We start from the raw sequence: 23,317 nt of genomic DNA, 5'->3' as shown, positions 1-23,317 counted from the left end.
AGAAGGGGAATTTTTCATGTCGGTTCAGTGAGCTCACGTACTTCGAACGACGATCGTCGACAACGACGCGATTCGGAATCGGAAACCTGTGACGTCCAAAAATGGCGTTTCTCGCATAGCTCGCCGCAACACCAAAGTGCTCTGGCTTCGTAGACGAGTGAAAATCGGGCTCTATCGAAAGGGAAATCGCGTCAACTCCGAGAAGTAAGAGAAGGATTCCTTGTTCGAGAAGCTCCTCGAGAGAGAACGACCGACGTAAATATCAGTTCACATGCCGAACATTCTTACATCGACGATCGCGCGAGTGCACGTTACAAGATAGTTCGCATTCGATGCATTTATACGCGACCGAGTCGTACGTCCTCGTGTCGTCCGACGTGAGTTTTTAAAATACCTCTCTTTTCCTCATTCTTCGAACAAATCCACCCCAAATCGCGCCCTTTCGACGAGAATTCCGATTGGCTAATTCGTCGACCATTGACCAATCGACGACGACGATCCTCGACATCTCTCGTCGCGACTTTCCTTCCAAAAACGAACATTTTATCATCGTAAAGAAATTCAACCGATTTATGATTAGCTTCTTATTAAATCGTTCGATAAGATTGATTACGGTAATATCCGATGGCGCTCCAGAGGCGTCGGTACGCCGACGAAGAGTCGAACGGTTGATCGTTGAAAAAATGGAGTGAAAGTGCAAGCGAAAGAAAATTTCGCGCGTGCCAGTGTCTACACGCCGGCATCTATCAGTGCTTTATCGAAGTTTTCCGCGAAACGTTCTCGAAGTGTTTTCTTCGTATTAGAGGAATAGTTAGACGCGTTTTCGCCATAGATTCTCGTCGCGTCGTCGTTCGTTTTATTCATGCTCGATTCGCGAACGATTCTAATCGTCTTGTTTATCGCGACAGTCCGAACGACAAGGATCGTTCCGAATGTCATAAGTCATAAGTTACACCATACGACGTTCCGAGCGTGGCGTTCGGTAAGTTTCACCTTTGAAATCTGTTCGCGACGACGTACATCCGTGAATCGTCGAGATAACATCGGTTATTGGTTTTGTTGCATCGACGACGCGTCGTGGAACGATAAAATCGCGATCGCGATCTATAGGAGGGCGATAATCGTCCGGCAAAGTTTGCTCTCGTCCGGCAGAAAATTTTTACGCACTTGCGCAAGCTTCGCCGGTTGGACGAGGTTTTGTGACAACAGTGATGTCATAGCGCGACGGTGCGCGGCGTAGCTATACCTTTAGGCACGTGGAGTGGATGTCACGTAAATGTACACGGAGTCCGAAACCAAAATTGGGAGAAATAGGTGTCCGGATTTCCAAGGGAAATAATTCGTATGAATAAACGTTGATAGTATACAGGGTGGTCCACCTAAGTAAGGCCACTTAAATATCTCCTCTAATTTTGTGGGGGTACAAAAAAATATTTTGTTTGCTATTTGAATGGTTTGAAAAAATCATTGTATTGCAAAAGATTTCTTTTTTCTAGGGTAATTTTTTTCGGAGTTTAAAAGATTATCGATGTTTTCTTGCGTATAAATGTATAATTTTTTTTATCGCATCTTGTAAACTCCGAAAAAAATTACCCTAGAAAACAGAAATCTTTTGCAATAGAATGATTTTTTCAAACCATTCAAATAGCAAACAAAATATTTTTTTGTACCCCCACAAAATTAGAGGAGATATTTAGGTGGCCTTACTTAAGTGGACCACCCTGTATAGTTCGCGGCTGGATGAAATTAATAGTTTAACTAGGATCGTTTTATGTATTAGAAATAGTATATCGACTGTATTTACGCATTTATCGACAGGCTTTTACAATTTAACAGTAATGAGCAGAACTCTAGGCTTCGAATAAATCTAAAGTTCGTCGATGTGTTTGTCTCTTTCGAACATTTTCCAAAGAAACGAGACAAACACATCATTAAACTTCAGATTTATTTGAAGCCTAAGGTTTTGCCCATCTCTGCAATTTAACACTGCTGTGTTTTCGATTCGTCCGTCGTTCGAATAAAAGTCTATCCATCTCTGGATTCGCTCGCGATCAAATCCGGTGAGTCGAACGTGTTCGATCATGTTTATAGAAGAGGAAATTGCGTCTCAAGCTAATTAAATATATTAAGTTGTCCAGAAAGTTCGTGCCAATTTCTAAGAAAAATTCAAAAACACGTTTGAATTTTAATATACATATATTTATTGAATTACATAGGTGCCATGTTGTTCCACAGCCTTTCCACCTTTTAAGGGATGTATGCATGTTATTTGTTTTCAACCACATCGATATATTCAGGCCTGTACCACCTATTAAAAATCTACATGGACTTTCCGGACAACCCAATAGTATATACAGTGGGTGTATAATGTATTCGTACACCGATCAATTTCCCAAAAAAACTTTTGCGTAAAATTGTAGTTTCTTAACTTCTTTTTTTATAATCAATAATATTTTACATATTCTCGGAAGTCTCTAAGATAGATATCGGCCAAACAACATTTACTAGTTAATATAATTTGTGAAATTAACAAAGAAATGCGAAAAGTGGGTAAAAGTATAGAAGCAATAAGTATTTGTGCGATTCTTATGACGAACCATTTACAGTAGAGTTTGTAACGTAAACACATTAGTTTATTATGTTATATGAATTATTATTATACGAATTAGACAACATCAAATTTCCAGGAAAGTACTCTTAAAAATGGCTCTGATAGAGGAATTGAAGAAGATCCTACTTCGAATAACTAATAATTTAGTCAATTTAACGCTTAGTAGAGTTGCAATAATTATAATATCAAAAAGGAAATCCCACGAAGGAAGTATTATATACTTGTAAATTAATGTAAATTTCTTTTTTTTTTTTTTAATGAAATTAAAAAAATTAAACAGTTGTACGAATACTTATTGCTTCGATATTTCTATCGATTAATTGTTTTTTTTTCTTGTTAATTTCGCAACTTGGATAAATACCTATTTTGTTTTGTAAACTATTTATTCTAGAGATTTCCGAGAATATGTGGAATATCATTGTTTATAAAAAATAAGTTAATAAATTCTAATTTCACATAGTTTTTTTGGAAATTGATCAGTGTACGAATACTTTCTACACCCGCTGTACGTTTAATAGGAATAGTCGAACTGCAACTATTGCTCGCATCGAATTTCGACCAATTTCGACCGCTTTTTAATATTTTCGCTTCTCTTTCTTCTCGCGGAAGTTTCCTCGATTTTCTTGAAACATTAGAAAAGCTTAGCTGACTCGAAGCGTAATTTCTACGCTTTCTTCCTCCCTTTCTCCGGGTTCGTAACTGTACAGGATTTAATGAAGTCGAATGTAAACGGCGAAGCGCTAGATTTCCATCTTAAAGGATGCGAAACGTATGATGCACCAGAAGGGGACGCGCAAGGCACAGGTGTCCGGGTTCGCGTAGACACTTTCACCGTGTGGAATTTTTTTTAACAAACTAATCTTCGCGAGCAACGAGAGTATTGCGATTAACTAGGAGAGAATCCAAGAGAATCGAGAGGTTTCAGACACCGTTTCCGTGTACATCCGACACGTACGGTGCCGTAGCGAGGAAATTTTGCGCCACGGGAGAATTTCAATGAATTTGAGAAATTTGAGTGGAGGTGGTGGTGGGGGGGGGGGGGGGGGTGGAGGTCTTCCCTATAATACAAATAATTTCATTTTCGACGAGCTGGTTTTCTTCTTTTTAACTCATTCGTTTGTAATTATTCGAAGAAATTCATTTGTTTATTTTAAAAATGTAATGATTTGTTTCTTTTGGTAAAATACGCAAACACGCACTAAATTATGTCGTGTTTGGTATCATTTTGCTTAGAAAAATAACACGAGTGCGCCAGTACAATTTTCACTTGTAAAAAGTCGAAAATAAGAAACTTTCGTTGCGCTAGCGTGTCTGGCGCACCGGGAACTCTCGGATCTCTCTTTCTTTCTTTCGTTGCCTCTCTTTCAAAATGGCGGCCACCAGCTCCGCCTAAAATTTCCATCTTTCTATGCGTAATTCGTCGTTTTCGCTAAAGAGTTTCAGATTATAGAGTACGGCAATAGGAATCTAGCGTATTAGGAAAATAAATTCTGTAGATTTATTTCGCAACCATAAGTATTCTCGTCTCAGAAAGACACAAGATTCTTGTGCACCCGCGGCAGCAATTACGTCTGGCATTGTAGCTTAATTCGTTTTTAAATAAGAACATAGCTCACGCCGAGGATCAATTTATCAGACCACTTGACCCCAGGGTTCGCGTTGAATTGTCTTTATGGATCGGTGGCTCTTAACCCTTTGCACTCGAGGCCTTTTTTACTGGTATCTAGTAGATACTATCTACCAGCAACTCGAGTCGAATGCTTTCTTAGCATTCTATTGCCAGAAATGCTAACCTTAGCTTGACTTCGAAGACGAGAATTTCTAATTCGAATTCTAATTGATTTGAAAATCAGAATAATCCTTACCCCTTCGACAATTATTTTATCGACAACACTTCGAGTTCTAATGAAATTAAGCCAGTCTGGTAGCGATCCCTTTCTCGGTGTAACCTTCTCGCAGGGCCGGCGTGATCTTTTGCGGGGCCGGGTTCAAAAATTTTGCAAGGCCTGAATTCACATTTAAATCCTATACTTAAAATTTTACAGCCAGGAATTATTTATTTACAAATGCTATACAGGGTGTCCCAAAAATGTTGTAACACCTCGAAAGGGGTGGTTCGGGAGGTGATTTGAAGCAACTTTTTCCTTAGCGAAAATGTTGTCCGAGGCTTCGTTGAGTAGATATTAACGGAAAACACTGACCAATCGGAGCGCGAGTATGCCGATGGAGCGCTCGCGGTAGCGTATGAGCGCGACCGTTTAGCGCGTAGCCTTTGCTACCGCGGCCGCTCCAACGGTATACGCGCGCTCTGATTGGTCGATGTTTTCCGTTAATATCTCCTTAACGAAACCTCGGAGAACATTTTTGCTAAGGAAAAAGTCGTTTGAAATCGCCTCCTGAACCACCCCTTTCAAGGTGTTACAACATTTTTGGGACACCCTGTACTTTGATGATTTTTGTCGCTCCTTTCGATTTAATCATCGCTACTAAGAAAATGTCTTGCATCTCAGCAAAAATTGCTTTCATTTGTTAATGGTATCATCAGTCTGTAAAAAGTTAATCAAAATCGGTAACATTTAATTCAGTAATTTTCGTAGACCGCGGCGCCTTTTAAAACGCGAGGTCGGGTTCCGGCGAACGCGCTGAACCTGCCTTCCGCCGGCCCTGCCTTCTCGAGTATTAGTCGAATATCTTTTGTCGAATATCGTCAGTTGTATAATTTCGCGTCTAAAAACGTTCGATTGTAGCATGAAGCTGTATCACGACTGTTGTAATTAAAAAAAAAAAGAAGCGAAAATGGAATTGACCGAGCAATTACGACCGGAGCAACTGGTGGGCCTGGTGGCCCGTTCCGCGGAGGGCACGGCTGCGAAAGGGATGCCCATCAAGGGCCACGAGGACCTCTGGGTGGAAATACAGGCGAATACGTTCAGAAACTGGGTAAATGAGCATTTGAAAGCTGCGGACGTCGCCGATGGTCCCGTGATCGATCTATCGGAGGACTTTAGAGATGGCACGCGACTCTGCGCTCTCGTCGAAGTCCTCACCAAACGACGTCTGCCTCGATGGAACCCCAGGCCGGCCAATCAGCATCATCATCTGGAGAACGTTTCCACGGCCCTGCAGGCCATCGAGGCTGACGGCGTAAAACTCGTAAATATCGGTGAGTCGAACGTTCGATCATGTTTATAAAAGAGGAAATTGCGTTTTAAGTTAATTAAATATAGTATATAGGTTTAATAGGAATAGTTTGACTGCACTATTGCACGCGCGGTAGGAGAGTGTATAAACCACGCCCATGGGAGGCGCCATAAACGTCTCTTCTAAAAATAGAAGAGCATACCTAGGTTATCTTTTTAAATATCAAGCAGAAGAAATGGCACTAGAGCCACTTCCAATCGTCGACGTAACGTACGAGATTCCCATGCAACCACGAAGCATTAGTAATATATGTTAGTGTTTGTATTTTTCTGTTTACTTTAGAAAAAATTTAGGGGCCCAAATGGTTTCTTGCATCCAGGCCCCTTTATAGAGAAGGCCGGCCCTGTAAATGCATAAAACGATTACAATCTAAATCACAAACTCAAAAAGGGAGCGACTACGGTTACAATCAAATGTTTCAGAGTTGCGATTACGATTACAATCATAATTGCAAATTTTTCTGCGATTACGATCGTATTTTCAGGTGTTTTCGGACATAGAAATTTTTTGCCTCAATACCGACTACAGTGTTCCTCACATTCGTGTTCCTCGCCCCCAAAAAGACCTAGAAAACCATGCTTTCGTCAAAATTAAAAATTAAAAATTAAAAATGTTCAGTTGAAATAATTCGTGTCAATAGGCTAGAGCCTAGATAGGGTAACATTTTAAAATTTTTGATTTTGACGAAAGCATGGTTTTCTAAGTTTTTTGGGATGAGGAACGGGAATCTGAAGTCGGTTTTCAGGTACAAAATTTCTGTGTCTGAAAACACCTGAAAATACGATCGTAATCGCAGAAAATTTGCAATTATGATTGTAATCGTAATCGCAACTCTGAAACATTTGATTGTAACCGTAGTCGCTCCCTTTTTGAGTCGTTGATGACGAAAGACTGACGGCGGCGAATGTTTCCTTGTTCGAGAGGATATGTCGATCAGGTTTAGTCGTATTCGCAGGTGTGTAATTGCTTTTCCGCGGATTTTATGCATTTACAGGGCCGGCGTTCTCTATAAAGGGGCCTGGGTGCAAGAAACCATTTGCGGGCCTAAATTTTTTCTAAAGTAAACAAAAAAATACAAACATATGTTACTAATGCAACTAATGCATTATTAATAACGTATAATAATAATAATTTCGTTTTTGGTAATATATTAATTACTTCAGAAAAATTACAATTCTTTGCAATTTCTTTTTCGATGCTTAATATAGCAAGTCCATTTAAACGTTCTGCACACATGCTTGACCGAAGATAATTCTTTATTAATTTTAATTTGCTGAAAGAACGCTCAGCACTTGCTGTAGTAACTGACAACGTAAAGAGAAGTTTTAATACAGTTAATACATTTAGAAATAACTCGTTCAATGCGCAAGAGTACATAGTTTCTTGAGTTTCTTTAATTCTTGATCATGTTGGGCACCCTCAATCGCGCCCCCCCCCCCCATATGGCCGGCCCTGTGCCCAATAATTTATCATTTACAATAACAGTGAAACTCCTATGAAACTATCAAAAATATACGTAATGTATGTTGAATATATTTTACAATCAATAATAATAATATTCCTATTTCGACTTTCAATAAGTGCACTATTTTTTTAGTATGTTTAACACGTTTGTTCGTGTACCATAAATGCATAAAATCTACGTAATAACAATTACACACAGGGCTCCTCGAATGACTTCACCGATTGTTACGTCGTTGCCGTTATGTTTCACAATGTTATTCGTAACGCCTTCTCGATAATCGACTCGCAGATAACCTGTATGCTAGGATTGCTAGGTGCTTTGTTTATTATGGTCAAGTATGTCGCGCGAGCGTAAAGTATACAGCTGAGCGTCGGTTAAAACCGTATAGGTTACGCTACCGTTGTTTACCAAATTAGAGGATGTAACTTGTAACCAACAAGTTATAGGAAGAACCTTTTGGGGGTGGGGGAGGGGGAGAGTCAGAGGAATGTTTTGAATGTAGATAAACGCGGATGACTTTCTCAGTTGTAAGGTTCGTAACGAGACGTACACACGGTAATTTTCTTTGTTCCTCGCTCTATATTTAATTCCATAATGCATAGAAGCTCGTAACAATGAAGACCTGTTATTAGCTCGCCTCGTTGTCTATAGAGTCCGATTAAATTTACAAATGTTCTTTTTTCGTCGTTCTTTCTTTCGTTCGGATATATCTCATACCCGATGAAGGCGTAACGTCGCAGTAAGTGTATTGTATTTAGTTCGAGTACGCGTTTCAGTTATCTCTCATTATAAAAACCATAGTTGTTACGTCACGGCTTGCAAATCGTACCTCGAGGTCGTTGCCTTTCTTGCGCTCTATCGGCGCCTACGAGGCTGTTGAGCCCCATTACGATTATACTCGTGTAGCTGCCGACTAATTTCATTTCCAACCAGCGAGCGCCAAACCGATGCATCGACGATAAGGCCCTCCGTGCATTTACGCGTCTGGCGCATCGAAAGGAACCTTGAACGGAGAGCAGAAATGCGTTAATTCCGCATTAACGGGAGTACATTAAATGAAATCGTCGGAGAAGTTCAAGTGTAACGATTTTTATTGGTCGCTACTGTAACAACCGACCCTCCCCGATACGCTAGAGCAGTGGAGAAAAAAGAAAATTATAGGGGAAAAATGATCTGCTTACAGTAGCGTTCATTCTTTTTAGAGAACGAGGGTTATAGAATTTCAAAGTGTAGTTTATTTCACAAACGGTGTCGTGAACAGAATTCACGCTCATTGTAAGATTTAGAAAAAGTATTTGTTCTTTTATGACATATACGTTCTCTTATACACATAAAGTGCAAGTAAATTGCTTCGCATGTACTTAATGTAGTTAATTTCATAAAGGGTGTCGTGGACTCAATTGTAAGATTTAGAAAAATACTTGGTCTCTTACGATATATACATCCTCTTATACACATAAAGTGCATAAATTGATTCGCATGTACTTAATGTAGTTAATTTCATAAAGGGTGTCGTGGACTCAATTGTAAGATTTAGAAAAATACTTGTTCTCCTTCGACATATCCAGCCAGTGTAATAAGTATTCGTATAAGAACCATCTGTTTTGAATGGGTTGCTGTGCAAATACTTCTTACACTGACTAATTCTTTTATACACATAAAGTCCATGAATTGATTCGTATGTACTTAATGTATTTAATTTCATAAAGGGTGTCAAGAACTGAATTGTAAGATTTAGAAAAATACTTGTTCTCCTTCGACATATCCAGCCAGTGTAATAAGTATTCGTATAAGAACCATCTGTTTTGAATGGGGTGCTGTGCAAATACTTCTTACACTGACTAATTCTTTTATACACATAAAGTCCATGAATTGATTCGCATGTACTTAATGTACTTAATTTCATAAAGGGTGTCATGAACTGAATTGTAAAATTTAGAAAAGATACTTGTTCTCCTTCGACATATACAGTCAGTATAATAAGTATTCATATAGGAACCACCTGTTTTGAATGAGTTGCTATATGAATACTTCTTACATATGTACTTAATGTACTTCATTTCATAAAGGCTGTCATGAACTGAATTATAAAATTTAGAAAAAATACTTGTCCTCTTACAGCATATACATTCCTTTATGCACATAAAGTACATGAATTTGAATACCAGTAGAAAAATGTTATCCCCAGTGTCCTCTAAATAGGACTTTGGTGCTCGATAGCTAAATGCTAGGTAAAACATTTCAAACCATCTGCGAATGAATCTTTTTTTTCCTAAGCATCATTGCTCGAGTGAGTTTCTCACGTAATTCTTTCCCACGTAAAAATTGCGTGGAAATTTAGGTCAGCTACCATACGAATGCTTATCGACGCTATTATAACTAATCGTCTTCGTTGTACCGTAAATTAATATCGTTCGAATTTGTTTCCACAGGTAACGTGGACATCGTCAATGGAAATCTGAAACTGATCCTTGGTCTGATATGGTCGCTCATTGTAAGATACCAAATAGGCAAGTCCAAGTTCCCGCCAAGGAAACTCATGCTCGCATGGCTCAAGGTCAGTATACGTAATTGCACGGCTAACCTTGCAGCATCGCGAGCGTAATATCGGTGGAGGGATATAACACGCTCCCGAGCTGAATATATCTTTTAACAAGTAAAATAAATATCTTATTCATTACTTTGTCTGTTCTTTTACAGGCAGTCTTGCCGGAATGCAGGGTGAACAATTTCACGACGGACTGGAACTCCGGCGTGTACTTGAGCGCGTTGCTCGATTATTGCCAACCGGGTCTATTCAGTCACTGGCGCCAACTTGATTCCAGCGATAGGTATAATCGAGAAATCGATTTAATATAAATTAGGCTCCCTGTACCATTTAATTCCTAAAACAAAAAAAGACAGTTTCGTAAGGAGCACCCTGTAGATATCTTTAAACATTCTTGCCGAACATTCTCACCGAAAGAAGTAATTAACTGACCTTCCGTTCGCAGCGTGTACAATTGCCGAAAAGCGATGGAGATCTCGAAGCGCGAATTCGACATACCCATGGTATTGGAACCAGAGTACCTTGCGTCACCATATTTGGACGAACTATCGGGAATGACCTACTTATCGTACTTCATGAAGGAGGGCTCGCCAGGTTTCCACGCAACGTTACGATGGGTCAACTCGCAATTACCTCATCATTCCGTGCAAAATTTCACGGTGAGTGTACCACCGGTTGGCATCGAGACGATAGTACCACGAGGATTTTTCTCAGATGGAAACGATTCTTGCAGACCGATTGGAACGACGGGACAGTGTTGTGCGGGATCGTGAGGAATTTGGGCGGACCCGCTCTGCCTTACGATAAAATCAATACCGATCCATCCGCATGGGAGCACAATATTCAAATGGGTAAATAGCCACGCGATCCGTTTTGAGAATAACGACGTCATTTCTATGGGTTTGTCGCGCGTGACGTAATGGTTGCTTTTATATTTTTCCCAAGGTATCGACGGTGGCAAGAAACTAGGCGTGGAACCTATTCTCAAGGCGAAAGACATGGCTGACCAGAACGTGGAACATTTGGGCGTGATGGCGTACGCGGCGTACTTTCAGTGGGTGAAGCCTCGCCCTCAAGCGAGCAAACAAATTGTTGTCCACATAGACAGCACTTCCGCTAGAGTGCAACAACCGGTTAGTATAATTGCGGGCTTAAAAATTTGCTCGTCGATTGTACGAAGTATCCTAGACCGTTTCTCAATCGTCGTTGCGTTGAGAAACAAAACAAAGGGGGACAATGGGCAGCGGTGTTCAATTATGCCTTATTCGTGTCTGTAGGCGCATTTCAAGCTGGAAATGCTTACCAAAGAAGTAAATATGAGGGAAGTGCGCGGCGAAGTGGTAAGTCCCAGCGGACGGACCGAGTGTAGGCTTACTTGGAACGGGGTTCATGGAAAGGGAACGTTTGTACCCACGGAAGTCGGAATGCATAAGGTTTGTATCATGCAGGAGCGATATTCTTTATGATCTTGCATCTAAAAGAATATAAATTGACGTTTTATTTACCGGGAGCCTATTTATAGGCTTATAGGTTGTCTACTTACAATGTTTAGTTTTTGGAAACAGACTTGGCTTTCGATGGACCTAGTATGTGACCTAATTCTTTTTTGAATTAAATACTGTTTCTAAATAGCCCGGTAAATAAAGTGTTAACCCTTTGCCCTCAGGGCCTTTTTTCTGGTATCTATTAGCAACTCGAGATGCTTTCTTAACATTCCATTGTCACGAATGCTAAGCTTAGATTAACTGCGAAAATGAGATTCTTAATTTGAGAGTTGAGAATCAGGTTTTTGCCTCAACGACAATCATGTTATTGACATTTCGAGTTCCAAAGAAATTAAACCTAAAGAAACCTCGAGAGTCACCTCTCGAGTGCAAAGTGTTAATAATAACATTCATTTTCCCTGTATTTAACAGTTAATGGTGTACAACGACGGAGAATTGGTGGATGGATGCCCGTACCACTTCAGAGTATTACCTCCTCTGACCAAAATTAAATCTCCCGGGATGGATCCGTGCGCTATAGGATCTATCGTCGAGGTTCTAGTCAACAGTTACGGTAAATATTAATCGGGAATCTTTTATACTACTACTTATATATATATTTCTACTCGCGATCCGTGTGTAAAATAATCACGTTTCAGGAACTAGTCATGATGGCATTGACGTCACCGCATGGTCCCCGACTGGGAGATCTTTATCGTGCCCTGTCAAAGAGAACGATGGCGTGCATACTGCAACCTTTCAACCTGACGAGACAGGGGAGTGGAGCATCGCGATAACTCATAAAGGAAATCATATACAAGGCGGACCGTTCACGTGTTTCGTATTCGACCCTAATGGGATAAAGGTAGTTGAACTAACTGATCGATTTTACTTAAATAAAATGTGGCTTATTTTTGGCGCGAACCGTACGTCTAGATATCATATCTAAACGAATATTTGCAGCTGCTGGACACAGAAGGCGCCATGCCCGGACAACCGTTCTCGTTCATCGTCGACGCAACAGGAACCGGAGGCCTCGGCGATGTAATAATAGATTTGGTACACGACAAACAGTCCGTGCCCTTCCGAATGGAAAATTTCGGGCACATGCAATATCGAGTCTCGTTCGTTCCGTCCGATGCCGGCAAGTACAGAGTGTACGTGTACTTTAACGGCTCGGACGTTCGAGGCTCTCCGTTTTCGATTCGCGTTGGAACTCAGAAGGGATCGAGAAGGTCAAAGGATTCAACGTCCAGCCTCGAGAGGTCGAAATTGTCCTCGCTGGAAAGACGAATGAACGGCTTGAACGTTTCGATCGGAGCCGATCGATCCAGTCCCGTTCAGAAGGTCTATTCTTCCTCGGCGTACAAGTCGTCCTCTAGCCCTATTCAACACGTTCGCGATTACTCTCCCGTGGGTCAGACCACCACGGCTTACAAAACGTCGAGTAATTATTCGATGGAGAACTCCAGCTCGACATACCACGCGTCGACCTCGTTCAATCGAACCCTGTCGCCGAATCAGAGTCACAGTCCAGTTTCGAGAAACGTGCACAGTCCGTCCATGATCAAAGAAACTAAAGAAATTTATTCAACCAGCGCGTACAATCAATCGAGGTCCCCGACCGTGCAGAGTCCTAGCCTCGTAAAGGAGTCGAAGGATATTTACACGTCGAGCACAATGAACATATCCCGTTCGCCGAATCCGAGTCCCACAGCTCACGGGACGAGGTGTTCACCGATTATCAAGGAGTCTCGAGACATCTACAATTCCGGGTCGCTGAAGAGATCCCGGTCGCCTAATCGCAGCCCGATGGCGTATCGTAGCGCGACTCAAAGTCCTGTCAATAGGAGTTTCAGTCCTAGAAACAACGACAGAGATAGTAGCTTCAATAGGAGGGGTTCCACGGAAAACGGAGCCGTGGATACCAGCAGCAACGTCAGAGTGTCGTCGATGGTCGGCGGTACGTCCAGACGAGACTCCTGGGACGCCATAGAGAAAACGAAGTCTTTACTCTCTTACGGCAGCTTGGAGTCCCTCGCCAATTTAACCAACAATTCTCCTACCGCCGAGAATCCGAACAACCAAAGTTACTTAAATAACAATTACAAAAATACTCAAAGCTACAATACGAGGAACGTGTCGCACACGAAAACCAGCTCCACGAACTTCACGTCCACCCAGAAAGTCTCCAGTCCCGACTACAACACGTCCCAAAAGTACAACAGCGACAATCACAACGCTCGCGTGCAAACGCACGGAATCCTTAAAAATAAAAATAACAATTACTATAAGAGCGCGGACACCACCGACGGCGTAAACGATCGATATCTCAATAATGGGGTTTCCGTTTACTCGTCGACGCAAGAAAAGAATTCTGGCCTCGCCAGCGGAAGTGCGCTTGAAATGTTACCGATCCACAGGCCGACCACCTTCGCTATAGATCCAAGCGTAGATTCCAGTAGAGTTACCGTCAGCGTTTCTGGTGAGTTCACTCGTTTAATAATGCCGCGCCAGAAAATATTGCGTATTTTAGTTAACCAAGAAAAACCTGTATTTCTATAATTAAACATAAAATTCATTCCGCTGTGTGAAGCGCATACTCCGTATGACTGTTGTCTGTTATAAACAATAGGATAGTTTTTATGCGGGAGGTGATTCAACAATTATGACTCATATTCATGTAGAGACGCAGAATAGTCGCAGAGGAATGCAATTGCTTTCAGAACGATGACCTAAGATGATAGATCGTCGTGCATAAGATTACGTTTCCTTGTCTTCTAAGAAACCAAGGTTCTAAAATACGCGATATTTTCTGAGACCAAGTACAGGTTTCGCTCTACGATAAAATATCGTCACAATATTTATTAAACAAATTGCGTTCACTTTCAGGTCCAAATGGGAAACCAGTTCCCCTCCAAAAGTCGACCCTTCGAGGTTTGACGTACACGATAATCGCTGAAGAAGTTGGCGAACACACGATACAAATTTTAGTAAACGGCCAGCACGTTCAAGGCTCGCCTTTCAGGTTCGTACCGAGCACGTACTACAGAATAAAAGTCTGAAATAGGATTCAGGAATGAATTATATAATTTATACTTAACCTATGATCTGTTTCGTAATTTCAGATCGCAGGCGTACAATGCACGCGCTATCCAAGTTGGGAACATTCCGAATGGCGTTGTGAATCAACCAGTAGAATTCGAAAGTACGTATCGAGTGATAGCGTTACTAGAAAATAGGATACGTTGTAAGGAATTAACATTCTATAATTTTCCATCGATGTTTCACTGAATTTTCAGTCGATGGATCTAGAGCTGGGTCAGGGAATCTAGAGATCCTCGTGAACGGCGGCCACGTGACGAGTTTCGTCAGGGCGTTGGGCAGCCAACGATTCCTGGCGTCCTTCGTGCCCCACGAAGCTGTTGTACACCTCGTAGAAATGACGTTCAATGGCGAAGTAGTCCCCGGTGAGTGAATTCTCACAGCTACGTACCTCATTCGTAATGTCTCCAATTTATTAACACATTAATCTACATAATTGGATAATTTAACAGACGAGCAAACGATATCTAAATTCCGTTTCGTATTTCAATATCACGTCCACGTTCGAGAACAATGGCAAGAAGTATGTGGTTCAACAGAGTGTTGACACAATAACAATTTCCCATACGGTCAAGAACCATGCATTGTGCACCGCGTATGAATGCACGCGAGTCAGCAAATTCTATTCGCATAGCGAGCATTCCGTGGCGTCGCCATTAAGAAAGTAACGAAGAATTTGTCCTGAAAATCTCGATGTTTCACCAAGAATTCGAGACGTTCCCAGAATTCCGAACGTTCGATCAAAAATGTCGCAGTTCCCCGGCAAAATAGTTCATTCTCGTCGAGCGACTTTCCTTTCGACCTGACATACCCTATTATTATTAACCGCGAAAGAAATTTCCCGGTGAAAGTTATGCACTTGTTCCTTACAGCCTCGGAAGGAAGATGACTGAGTAATGGTAACCCTCTTAAAAAAAAAAAAACTCGCTCGATATTAATTGCGGACATGTAACTTTCATCTCGCTAATGAATATCGTTAGAGTAATTTTATTTCTCTTTAGTATCGGAAAGCTGTTTAAATTTAACGTGGACATTCTCGCTTTCTGGGAAAAGCAACGCAGCCATTTTGTAACTGCTTGTTCCTCGACTTCCTCGATTTTAGGTTTATTTTTCTTTTTATTCGAACGTTGAAAGTGTACCGAATCGTTTACGTATATATCTGTAGAAATTTCCCGCGCAGACACCGAGTCAACAGGTCATTGGTCAGGTCGTTGACTTGCGATTTCACGCATCCACGTGATGTTCCACTGACACATATACGACGTCATCGTTTTCTTTACCTACCTGAATTTTTTCCTTTCGTTTACCGTGGCACAATGCGCGCCGTGCCGTTTCCAGCAATACCATTAACCCGTTGCCGGATGGGTGTCAGGATACACTCGAGACGACATACCTTTACCGTTTCTGACGCGTGTCGGGAACTTCTCGACAATCTCTCCCGACGCAAATGGCCTCCCGATACGAATGCAACGGTTCGCTAAATCATCGAATTATTAAACTGGTCAAAATATTCGTTCGAATTTTAACGGAGATTTTTCTTAGACAAGAAGACATTAGGTCTAGCGGAACGTTCTGTCGGTTCCGGTTGCAACAAGTTTCAACAAGTATGCACATATTCGCTAAAAATGATATAATAAATGTATAAATGTATAAATTGTAATCGCGCTGACAAGATGTCATAATTAACGATAAAAATTATATTATTCGATCAAATTTATCCAAGGCATGAAAAATTCATTATTTTGTTTTATTTTAAAAATGAACAGAACTTTCTGGTAGACCTAATACAGTCAGTGTAATAAGTAGCCCGCGGATATTTATGCAAAATAAAATCTTTGTAAACGTACCTACAAAAACTGAACCTAAATAGGAATTTATTTTACTCTGCAAGTATTATAATATGAACTTCACTATCAATACTTTTTATATAATTGACTATTGTGTTCATTCTATATTTTCTTGCACGTTCAGATTTTCTATAAATGCATAAAAATCCGCAGTCTAGTAATAAGTATTCGTACAGGAACCAATTCAATATAAAACTTCGTATATTTATTTTATTAATAAATTTTATGGGAAGAAATAATTAACGAACGTTCCTACATATTTTTAGAGGAGAATTTGCGTATATTGGAGTTTATTATTTTTAATATTAACCTTTTAAGTATTTCTTTTGCTTATTAATTTTATTTTAAATCGGTTGCTGTACGAATACTTCTTACACTGACTGTATATCTACTCTGTAACATATTTTCCATTTTGTTCTACGATCTTTTCCCATGATTTTGGCCAATCAAATAGTAACACGGCAGTAGTAATAGTAGTACTTGTTAATTAAAAAAAAGTATAGCATTCGTTATTCGGTACTCGTAGAATAACGTGTTCGATCCTCGAACGTCCATCTCGAACGAGTTCCATCTCCATTATTATTCGCACAGAACTATCGAGAACATCGCGATTGTATTATTCATAAAGCGTAATTAATCTCAACGATCCGCGCGAAAGTAAAACTCCACGGATCCGTGCTACGCCACTGCCCACGCACAGGGAATATTATTTAGATGCCATGTAGAGAAGCGCATTCTGCAATCCTGACCACGCGTTCGCACGTGGCCTACAATACCGTAAAGACGTTCGTCGGTACCCCATGCCAGCCTCAAATCGGAGCCAGTATTAGCGTATCAAAGCGTCCCTAACTCCGTTATGGCCTCTTCCACGGTAGCGAGCGTATTCTCTGCTTTAATGCGAGCCACTGACTATGGCCAAGGTCAGGCTATATGTATATTACTATTTAAATGCTTCGACTTGAAATTGCACAGTTCATCATTAAATCAGTAGTGATAATGGTCGTTAAATATTTACCTGGACTACATGGAAATGACATGTGTACAATTGATTGAAATACAAGGTGTCCCAAAAATGGTGTAACACCTTGAAAGGGGCGGTTCGGGAGGTGATTTGAAACAACTTTTTCCTTAGCAAAAATGTTTGTCCGAGGTTTCGTTAAGGAGATATTAAGCGAAAATCCCGACCAATCAGAGCGCGAGTATGCCGATTGAGCGTAGGCTATGGGATAGGCGACCGCGCTCATACGCTACCACGGCCGCTCCAACGGCATCCTCGCGCTCTGATTGGTCAGTGTTTTCCGTTGATATCTCCTCAACGAAGCCTCGGACAACATTTTCGCTAAGGAAAAAGTTGTTTCAAATCACCTCCCGAACCACTCCTTTCGAGGTGTTACACCATTTTTGGGACACCCTGTAGAAACTCTTCGCTATAGAAACTCTTGGGAAATCGTTAAATTAAAATTATTGGGCCTCATTTTTTCAATTTTGCGAGCATCTCTATTGCGAGCATAGTCTTCTTCTCCTAATCTTCCTCTCCTCGGAGAGTCTAAAATTTTATCGTCGAGAAGATACTTATAGTTTCCGCAAGATTGAAATAATTGCGATGGAACCGAGGAAACTTTTAACGCGCGTTAAATGTAATTCTCAAGCGAATGGAACTGGAGTTCCAGTCATTGTATTTAGTCACGGCCGATGGACGTAAACGTTAGGCACGTTAACGCTTTCATCTAGCGGCATTCGTCGAGCCAAGTTCCTTCGATGTTCGTACACAACCGAAAAGGAATATCACAGAGCGCCGTAGGTGTGGTCGCGATGCTGAAGTATGCTCGCTAGACGTATTTGGTTACGAATGAGGATACACGGGCCCCTGCCTACGTAAATGTAAACGTAATCCACGTAACTGCACGTGCTGGCGTTCTCGTGATCAACGACGCGAAATTTTCGATCGTAATCACGAGCCTCGAGTCTCGTGCGTTGTAATGGGTATTCGAAAAAGTTCGTAGCGTTTTGCCGCTAGATGGATTTAACATCGGACATCTTTGTTTACACATAACCTATTGGGACACGTTAGACGCCATTTGAAAGGTTACATTTTACACTACGGATAGAAAAAACAGGTATCAAAGTTCTTTATCGATTTAAGAATAATAACGTCTTGAACGTGGACATAAATAATGAGAAAATTCGCTACATTTTACCATATATTGCATTTTACAATATCACTTCGATCAGGGCAAAAACGGGTATCAAGAAATTTGATACCTGTTTTTTCTATTCGTAGTGTAAAATGTAACCTTTCAAATGACATGTAATATGTCCCAATTACGATGTTAAATTCATCTAGTTGGAAAACGTCACGAACTTTTTCGAACACCCATTACATTAATTGCACGCTGTGAATGAATTATCGTAGTAATTTTACTGCATTCCTTTTATTAGATTTAAAGAATGAGAACGTGAACGAATAACATCTCGTTGGTAACTGCAAAATTATCCTTCGGTATTTTGTTTAGTGTGCGAAAATACGAAATACCTTCGAAGAAATGTATTCCGTAACGATTAGGTATCGGTAGGTTTTCCCGTGGACAAAGTATCGAGCAAGCAGAATTTTCCATGCCTCGTAACAGCGATCCGTATAATAGCAATCCCGTTTTTGCGCGGTCGTATGCAAGATCGAGCACGCATCGGACCGTTATTATTTGTCGAGGAAGAAATGTTTGCGGTTGTTCGGTTTCCGAGCCACCCCGTAGAACAACGCACGAGCTCGACGACACGCGGAATGCGCTCTTAGCTCGTGCGTTTACCGTCGATGTTTCCGTCCAGATTGCTTCCATCTTTTTAACCATTACCAGACCGTAATTATTTACAAAGAAATCGAACTGTAAATGGGAAGACTGTAGGATTACGGAAACGAAATTCTCCTTTCAGAGTTTGTTCTAGATACGGTAATGTCTCGTTAGACGCACTTTGTCTAGGATAAGTGCACAGAAACTCTCGAGGGGTCTAGTCAACTTTTTTGTTGTAAAACATTTACCATCATATTCCTGACATTCTTCCGATTAAAATGAGTCCAAACACGACGTAGTTCGCAACATATTTACTTGTAACAATTTATTACGTATTATACAGGGTGTCCTAAAAATGTTGAAGGTATTGTATGAAGGTGTTGAATGGGTGGTTCGGGTGGTGATTTGAAACATTTTCGCTTAAGAAAAAGTTGTACCTTTCAAGAACCTCCAACATTTTTGGGACACCCTGTATAACACATAATAAGTTGTTACAAGTAAATATGTTGCGAATTACGTCGTGTTTGGTCTCATTTTAATCGGGAAAATGTCAGGAATATGATGGTGAAAGTTTTACAATAAAAAAGTTTCATCCACGCATTACGTTTGTTTCACCGACATACCTCGGCTTTTTCTTTCCGTCCTTTTCTACGTTCGAAGCTCGTCGGCAAACATCAAAGAATATACGAAGTCCACGTTAGCCGCACAAAGTCAGTGCCGAGTTTGTGCGTCTAACAAGACGTTATCCTTCTTTATATATAAAAAAAAATCTGATTAAAAAATTCAGTGAACCTAATACCATCCTATTACCATCGCGATCCTCGAGGTACGGCGCGAAGTAAATTTTCCGCTCGACCACGGACGCGCAAATTACCGTAACGCTCGATAAGAGCGAGCATCAACTATGAAAGTTCCGATTATGTGCTAATTATACGAACGAGGAATAAACGTGGATGCTCAACGAGTAAAAGCTCGCGTCGTTGCGTAACCGCGGTTGCTTTCAGCGACTTCGACGCCTCGAAGCTTGCAACGGCGATATCGATCTACCCGGCGTGACCAAAATATTCTCGGAGAATAGTAAAAGGAAAGAAGAAGGTTAGGTTAGAAGGAAAGAAGAAGGTTAGGTTAGAAGGAAAGAAGAAGGTTAGGTTAAAAGGAAAGAAGAAGGTTAGGTTAGAAGGAAGATGGTTAGATTAGAAGGTTAGGTTAAAGGAGGTTTATTCTTTGTCTTTGTTTATTTTTTAACCCTCGGACACTGGGCGCTCGCACGAACGACGGAGCCGGGTCATTATTCCAGGCATCGAAATCCAAGTCCATACGCGCTATAAAAGAAGGCTTAGAATCAAATTTTTATATACAAACATTATTATCATATTAATAATGCCTCGTAACCAATTGTTTTTGTTAATATTTTGTCCCGAAAACTACTTCTTTTGCAATAAAGTTCGAAACGTTTCTGTCACTAATAGTTAGAATAGTGGGGATAGCCGATTGCTACGGATCGAGTTACAATGTAAACACATGGCTCGACACTCTCGATTACAGAGGAATGGGACTTAGAAATTAACGTCGGAAAAATGACCCAGGCCCGGAGCCGGAGAGTTAAAGGAGGTTTATTCGTTGTCTTTGTTTATTTTTTAAAGCGAATGGGGAACTGTAGTCCCATATTTCTCTACTTTGTGTATGCTGACTTCCAATTTCTCTTTTAATATCATTTGTTTTTCCATTGCTTATCTTAAGGGGCGGATAGAACCTTTTCGATACTTTGTATTTGTTAACCAGCCCTAACCCAACCATGAAAAATCGGGATTCGAACTCAGAATCTCAGCGTGGTAGTCGGTTACCCTACTCTCTGCTCCACTGTCTGTCCTTGGAGGTTTAGTCGAACGAGAGACGCTAAATAAAAGCCCTGCACCGCGATTTATCCAGGACGGACAGTAGCACAGTGGGTAGCGTATCCGATCACCACGCTGATGGCCGGGGTTCGAATCTCCAGGCGTCCATCCCGATTTTTCATGGTTGAGTTAGGGTATGAAGGAAAGCCTTTCGGCTTAAAATAAGGAAAAGTGATAAAAATAAGAGTGGATAACGAGAAAAAATGAAAACAAAAAGAGGTATTGGATCCGGTGCAATCCAAGGAGAATTATCGCTTGCGCACCCCTTAAATAAAACAAAAAGCGATTTATCCACCATCTACAACGTTATAATGATTTGCGTCTCGCTGTTACGTAAGCATGATTGCTTTCGGCTGACTTCAATACCCAAGACCTGCAACAGCGATGTTGATTTCCCTGGCGCGACGAAGACACCCTCTGGAGTAGCATTCCGAATGAAAATATCACGGAATCAATTTGAATAACAGATGACTACACCCAAGCAACCGTGGCAACCGTCAACGAAATTTGAATATTAACACGTTGATCGCCACGTCACCCATATATGGGTGACAGTGCTTTTCACTGAAAAACGAAAACTATTAATTCTGAAAGTTAAGTGTCATAGAAAATGAATTTAAATGAAATACTTGAATTTTCATGAAGTTACAAAACTAAATACCAAAATAAATGTTTCATTACGCAGTTTCCAAAACTCTGTAAACAAAATTAATCTAATTATTATGCAACATTGTCAGGAATTCGTACAAAGGTCACACTCGTCGAGTGAATCACGGTTGTACGACGAGAACAATGCGGTAGTCGTGCACGCATTGGATTCAATTGATTCCGATTTGTCCTTGCACAAACGGTGTCCCGTTCGCACCAATTTCGTCGCTGGTTCGAATAGAATTTAGTCTGTCTCAAGGCACGCGATCCTACGAATCGTTGGTTCCATTTTCGGTGATCGTGGAACGGTGAGAGGCGTTCGATAAACTGTCCCATAGAAGCTTTTCGAAAATTTTGGAACGAGTTACCTTCCGTATGACCCGTTATGTCGGGGAATGCAGCGACTCGCGAGCCAACGTTCGGTTCGACGTAACTCTTGTCGTTGAGAATGTAGCGCAAAGCGATTCGGAATGGTGAAAAAAAAAAAATACGCCGCGACTTCGAGATATGAATGGCGTCGACCCGTGATCCACGAAACCCGTTTCACGGTTTCCGATAGTATTTCAACTGTTAATTACTATTTCGTCGTTTTTTTTTTTTTTTTTTTTTTTTTTTTTTTTTTTTTAAAGCGTTAGAATATATAGCGTATAAAATAATTACTCTCTGGCTCCCGTGAATCTCTCTGGATCATTTGGAAGAGTATCTTATCTCGCGATCCAAGCATGGTAAACCAAAGATGAGCAAAACCCTTGGCTTCGAATAAATCTGAAGTTTGCCGATGTGATTGTCTCGTTTCCTTCTTTGGAAAATGTTGAAAAGAGGAAACGAGACAAACATATCGGCAAACTTCAGATTTATTCGAAGCCTAGGGATTTGCCCATCACTGTGGTAAACCGTTGGCGCGTCGTGACAATAAAAAATTTTTTTTTTTCTCGACTAAACAACGCGACGTACGCCTGCCTTTGTATTTGTTTGTTAACCGAGTCTGAGGAAACGCAACACGTTGCAAAACGCACGGCGTCATTAATTTCGTAATGTCCACGTCCGCGGGAGGAGACTGTGCCCGGTTTGCTCTCGCAGGAATGCAATTCACTGTCGTTGTACTAATTATTGCCGTGGAATTAGATATGCGTAATTAATAGATGGCTGATGTGGATGTAAAAACAATAGAAAAATATTAGGTTGTCCCGAAAGTTTCTTTCGTGATTTGGACTCAATCATTTTGTGTGGCAGTGTTTATACCGGGTGATTCACGCGAAACAGAACACCTAATTATCTCAGTTCGACTTAAAGATAGAAGAAAATGTCAGAGGAAAAAGTTGTACTGTTTAAGGGGGAAAATATGAGGATATAAAAAAAATTTCCGAATTTTGTAATTTTCAAGGTTTATTGAAGGTTATCGGTAATTTTTGGATTACATCTTATATTTTCAACATCAGAAGATTGTAGCTGACGTCAAGACGAGTACAACTATGTGTTGCACTGTGACCTTCAAATGACCTTGAACTGAGAAATGATAGATTTCCGTCCGATCAACGAAAATGTAATTTCTTAAACCATTTCAGCACGTGTATACTGTTAATAGAAGGTAATTTCTAAGCATACGTAAACATGTTTATCAATAAGCTACTGGTATTTACTACCGAGTCGGTTATTGTCACTGAAGAATTCCGAATGTATCAGTTTATCGATATCAGTTTAACGATGGGTTATTCAAAGGGAGAGAG

General features: G+C 40.7%; 1 protein-coding gene across 5 annotated transcripts in view; it reads left to right on the top strand.

The window, feature by feature from the left end:
* LOC128876098 (filamin-A) overlaps positions 1-23,317 on the top strand; it is a 36,100-nt gene continuing 12,783 nt past the window's right edge. For 2 of the 5 annotated variants that reach the window (XR_008456947.1, XM_054122190.1), the window contains exons 1-14: positions 1-377; positions 5,359-5,774; positions 9,710-9,834; positions 9,978-10,108; positions 10,271-10,484; positions 10,559-10,676; positions 10,771-10,958; positions 11,103-11,258; positions 11,742-11,883; positions 11,969-12,174; positions 12,273-13,794; positions 14,202-14,337; positions 14,438-14,517; positions 14,612-14,779. Coding sequence is in view for 3 of the 5 variants with exons in the window: in XM_054122190.1 (XP_053978165.1) it covers positions 5,408-5,774; positions 9,710-9,834; positions 9,978-10,108; positions 10,271-10,484; positions 10,559-10,676; positions 10,771-10,958; positions 11,103-11,258; positions 11,742-11,883; positions 11,969-12,174; positions 12,273-13,794; positions 14,202-14,337; positions 14,438-14,517; positions 14,612-14,779 (3,553 nt within the window). In the remaining 2 variants the exon portion in view is untranslated. The remainder of the gene's footprint in view (positions 378-5,358; positions 5,775-9,709; positions 9,835-9,977; positions 10,109-10,270; positions 10,485-10,558; positions 10,677-10,770; positions 10,959-11,102; positions 11,259-11,741; positions 11,884-11,968; positions 12,175-12,272; positions 13,795-14,201; positions 14,338-14,437; positions 14,518-14,611; positions 14,780-23,317) is intronic. The other 3 variants (XR_008456946.1, XM_054122188.1, XM_054122187.1) reach the window with 3 other exon arrangements.

The sequence above is a fragment of the Hylaeus volcanicus genome, chromosome 5, assembly GCF_026283585.1.
Source record: "Hylaeus volcanicus isolate JK05 chromosome 5, UHH_iyHylVolc1.0_haploid, whole genome shotgun sequence".
Taxonomy (NCBI): Eukaryota; Metazoa; Arthropoda; class Insecta; order Hymenoptera; family Colletidae; genus Hylaeus; species Hylaeus volcanicus.
The sequence above is the reverse complement of the archived record's forward strand: the minus strand, read 5'-3'. Positions and strand labels throughout refer to the sequence as shown.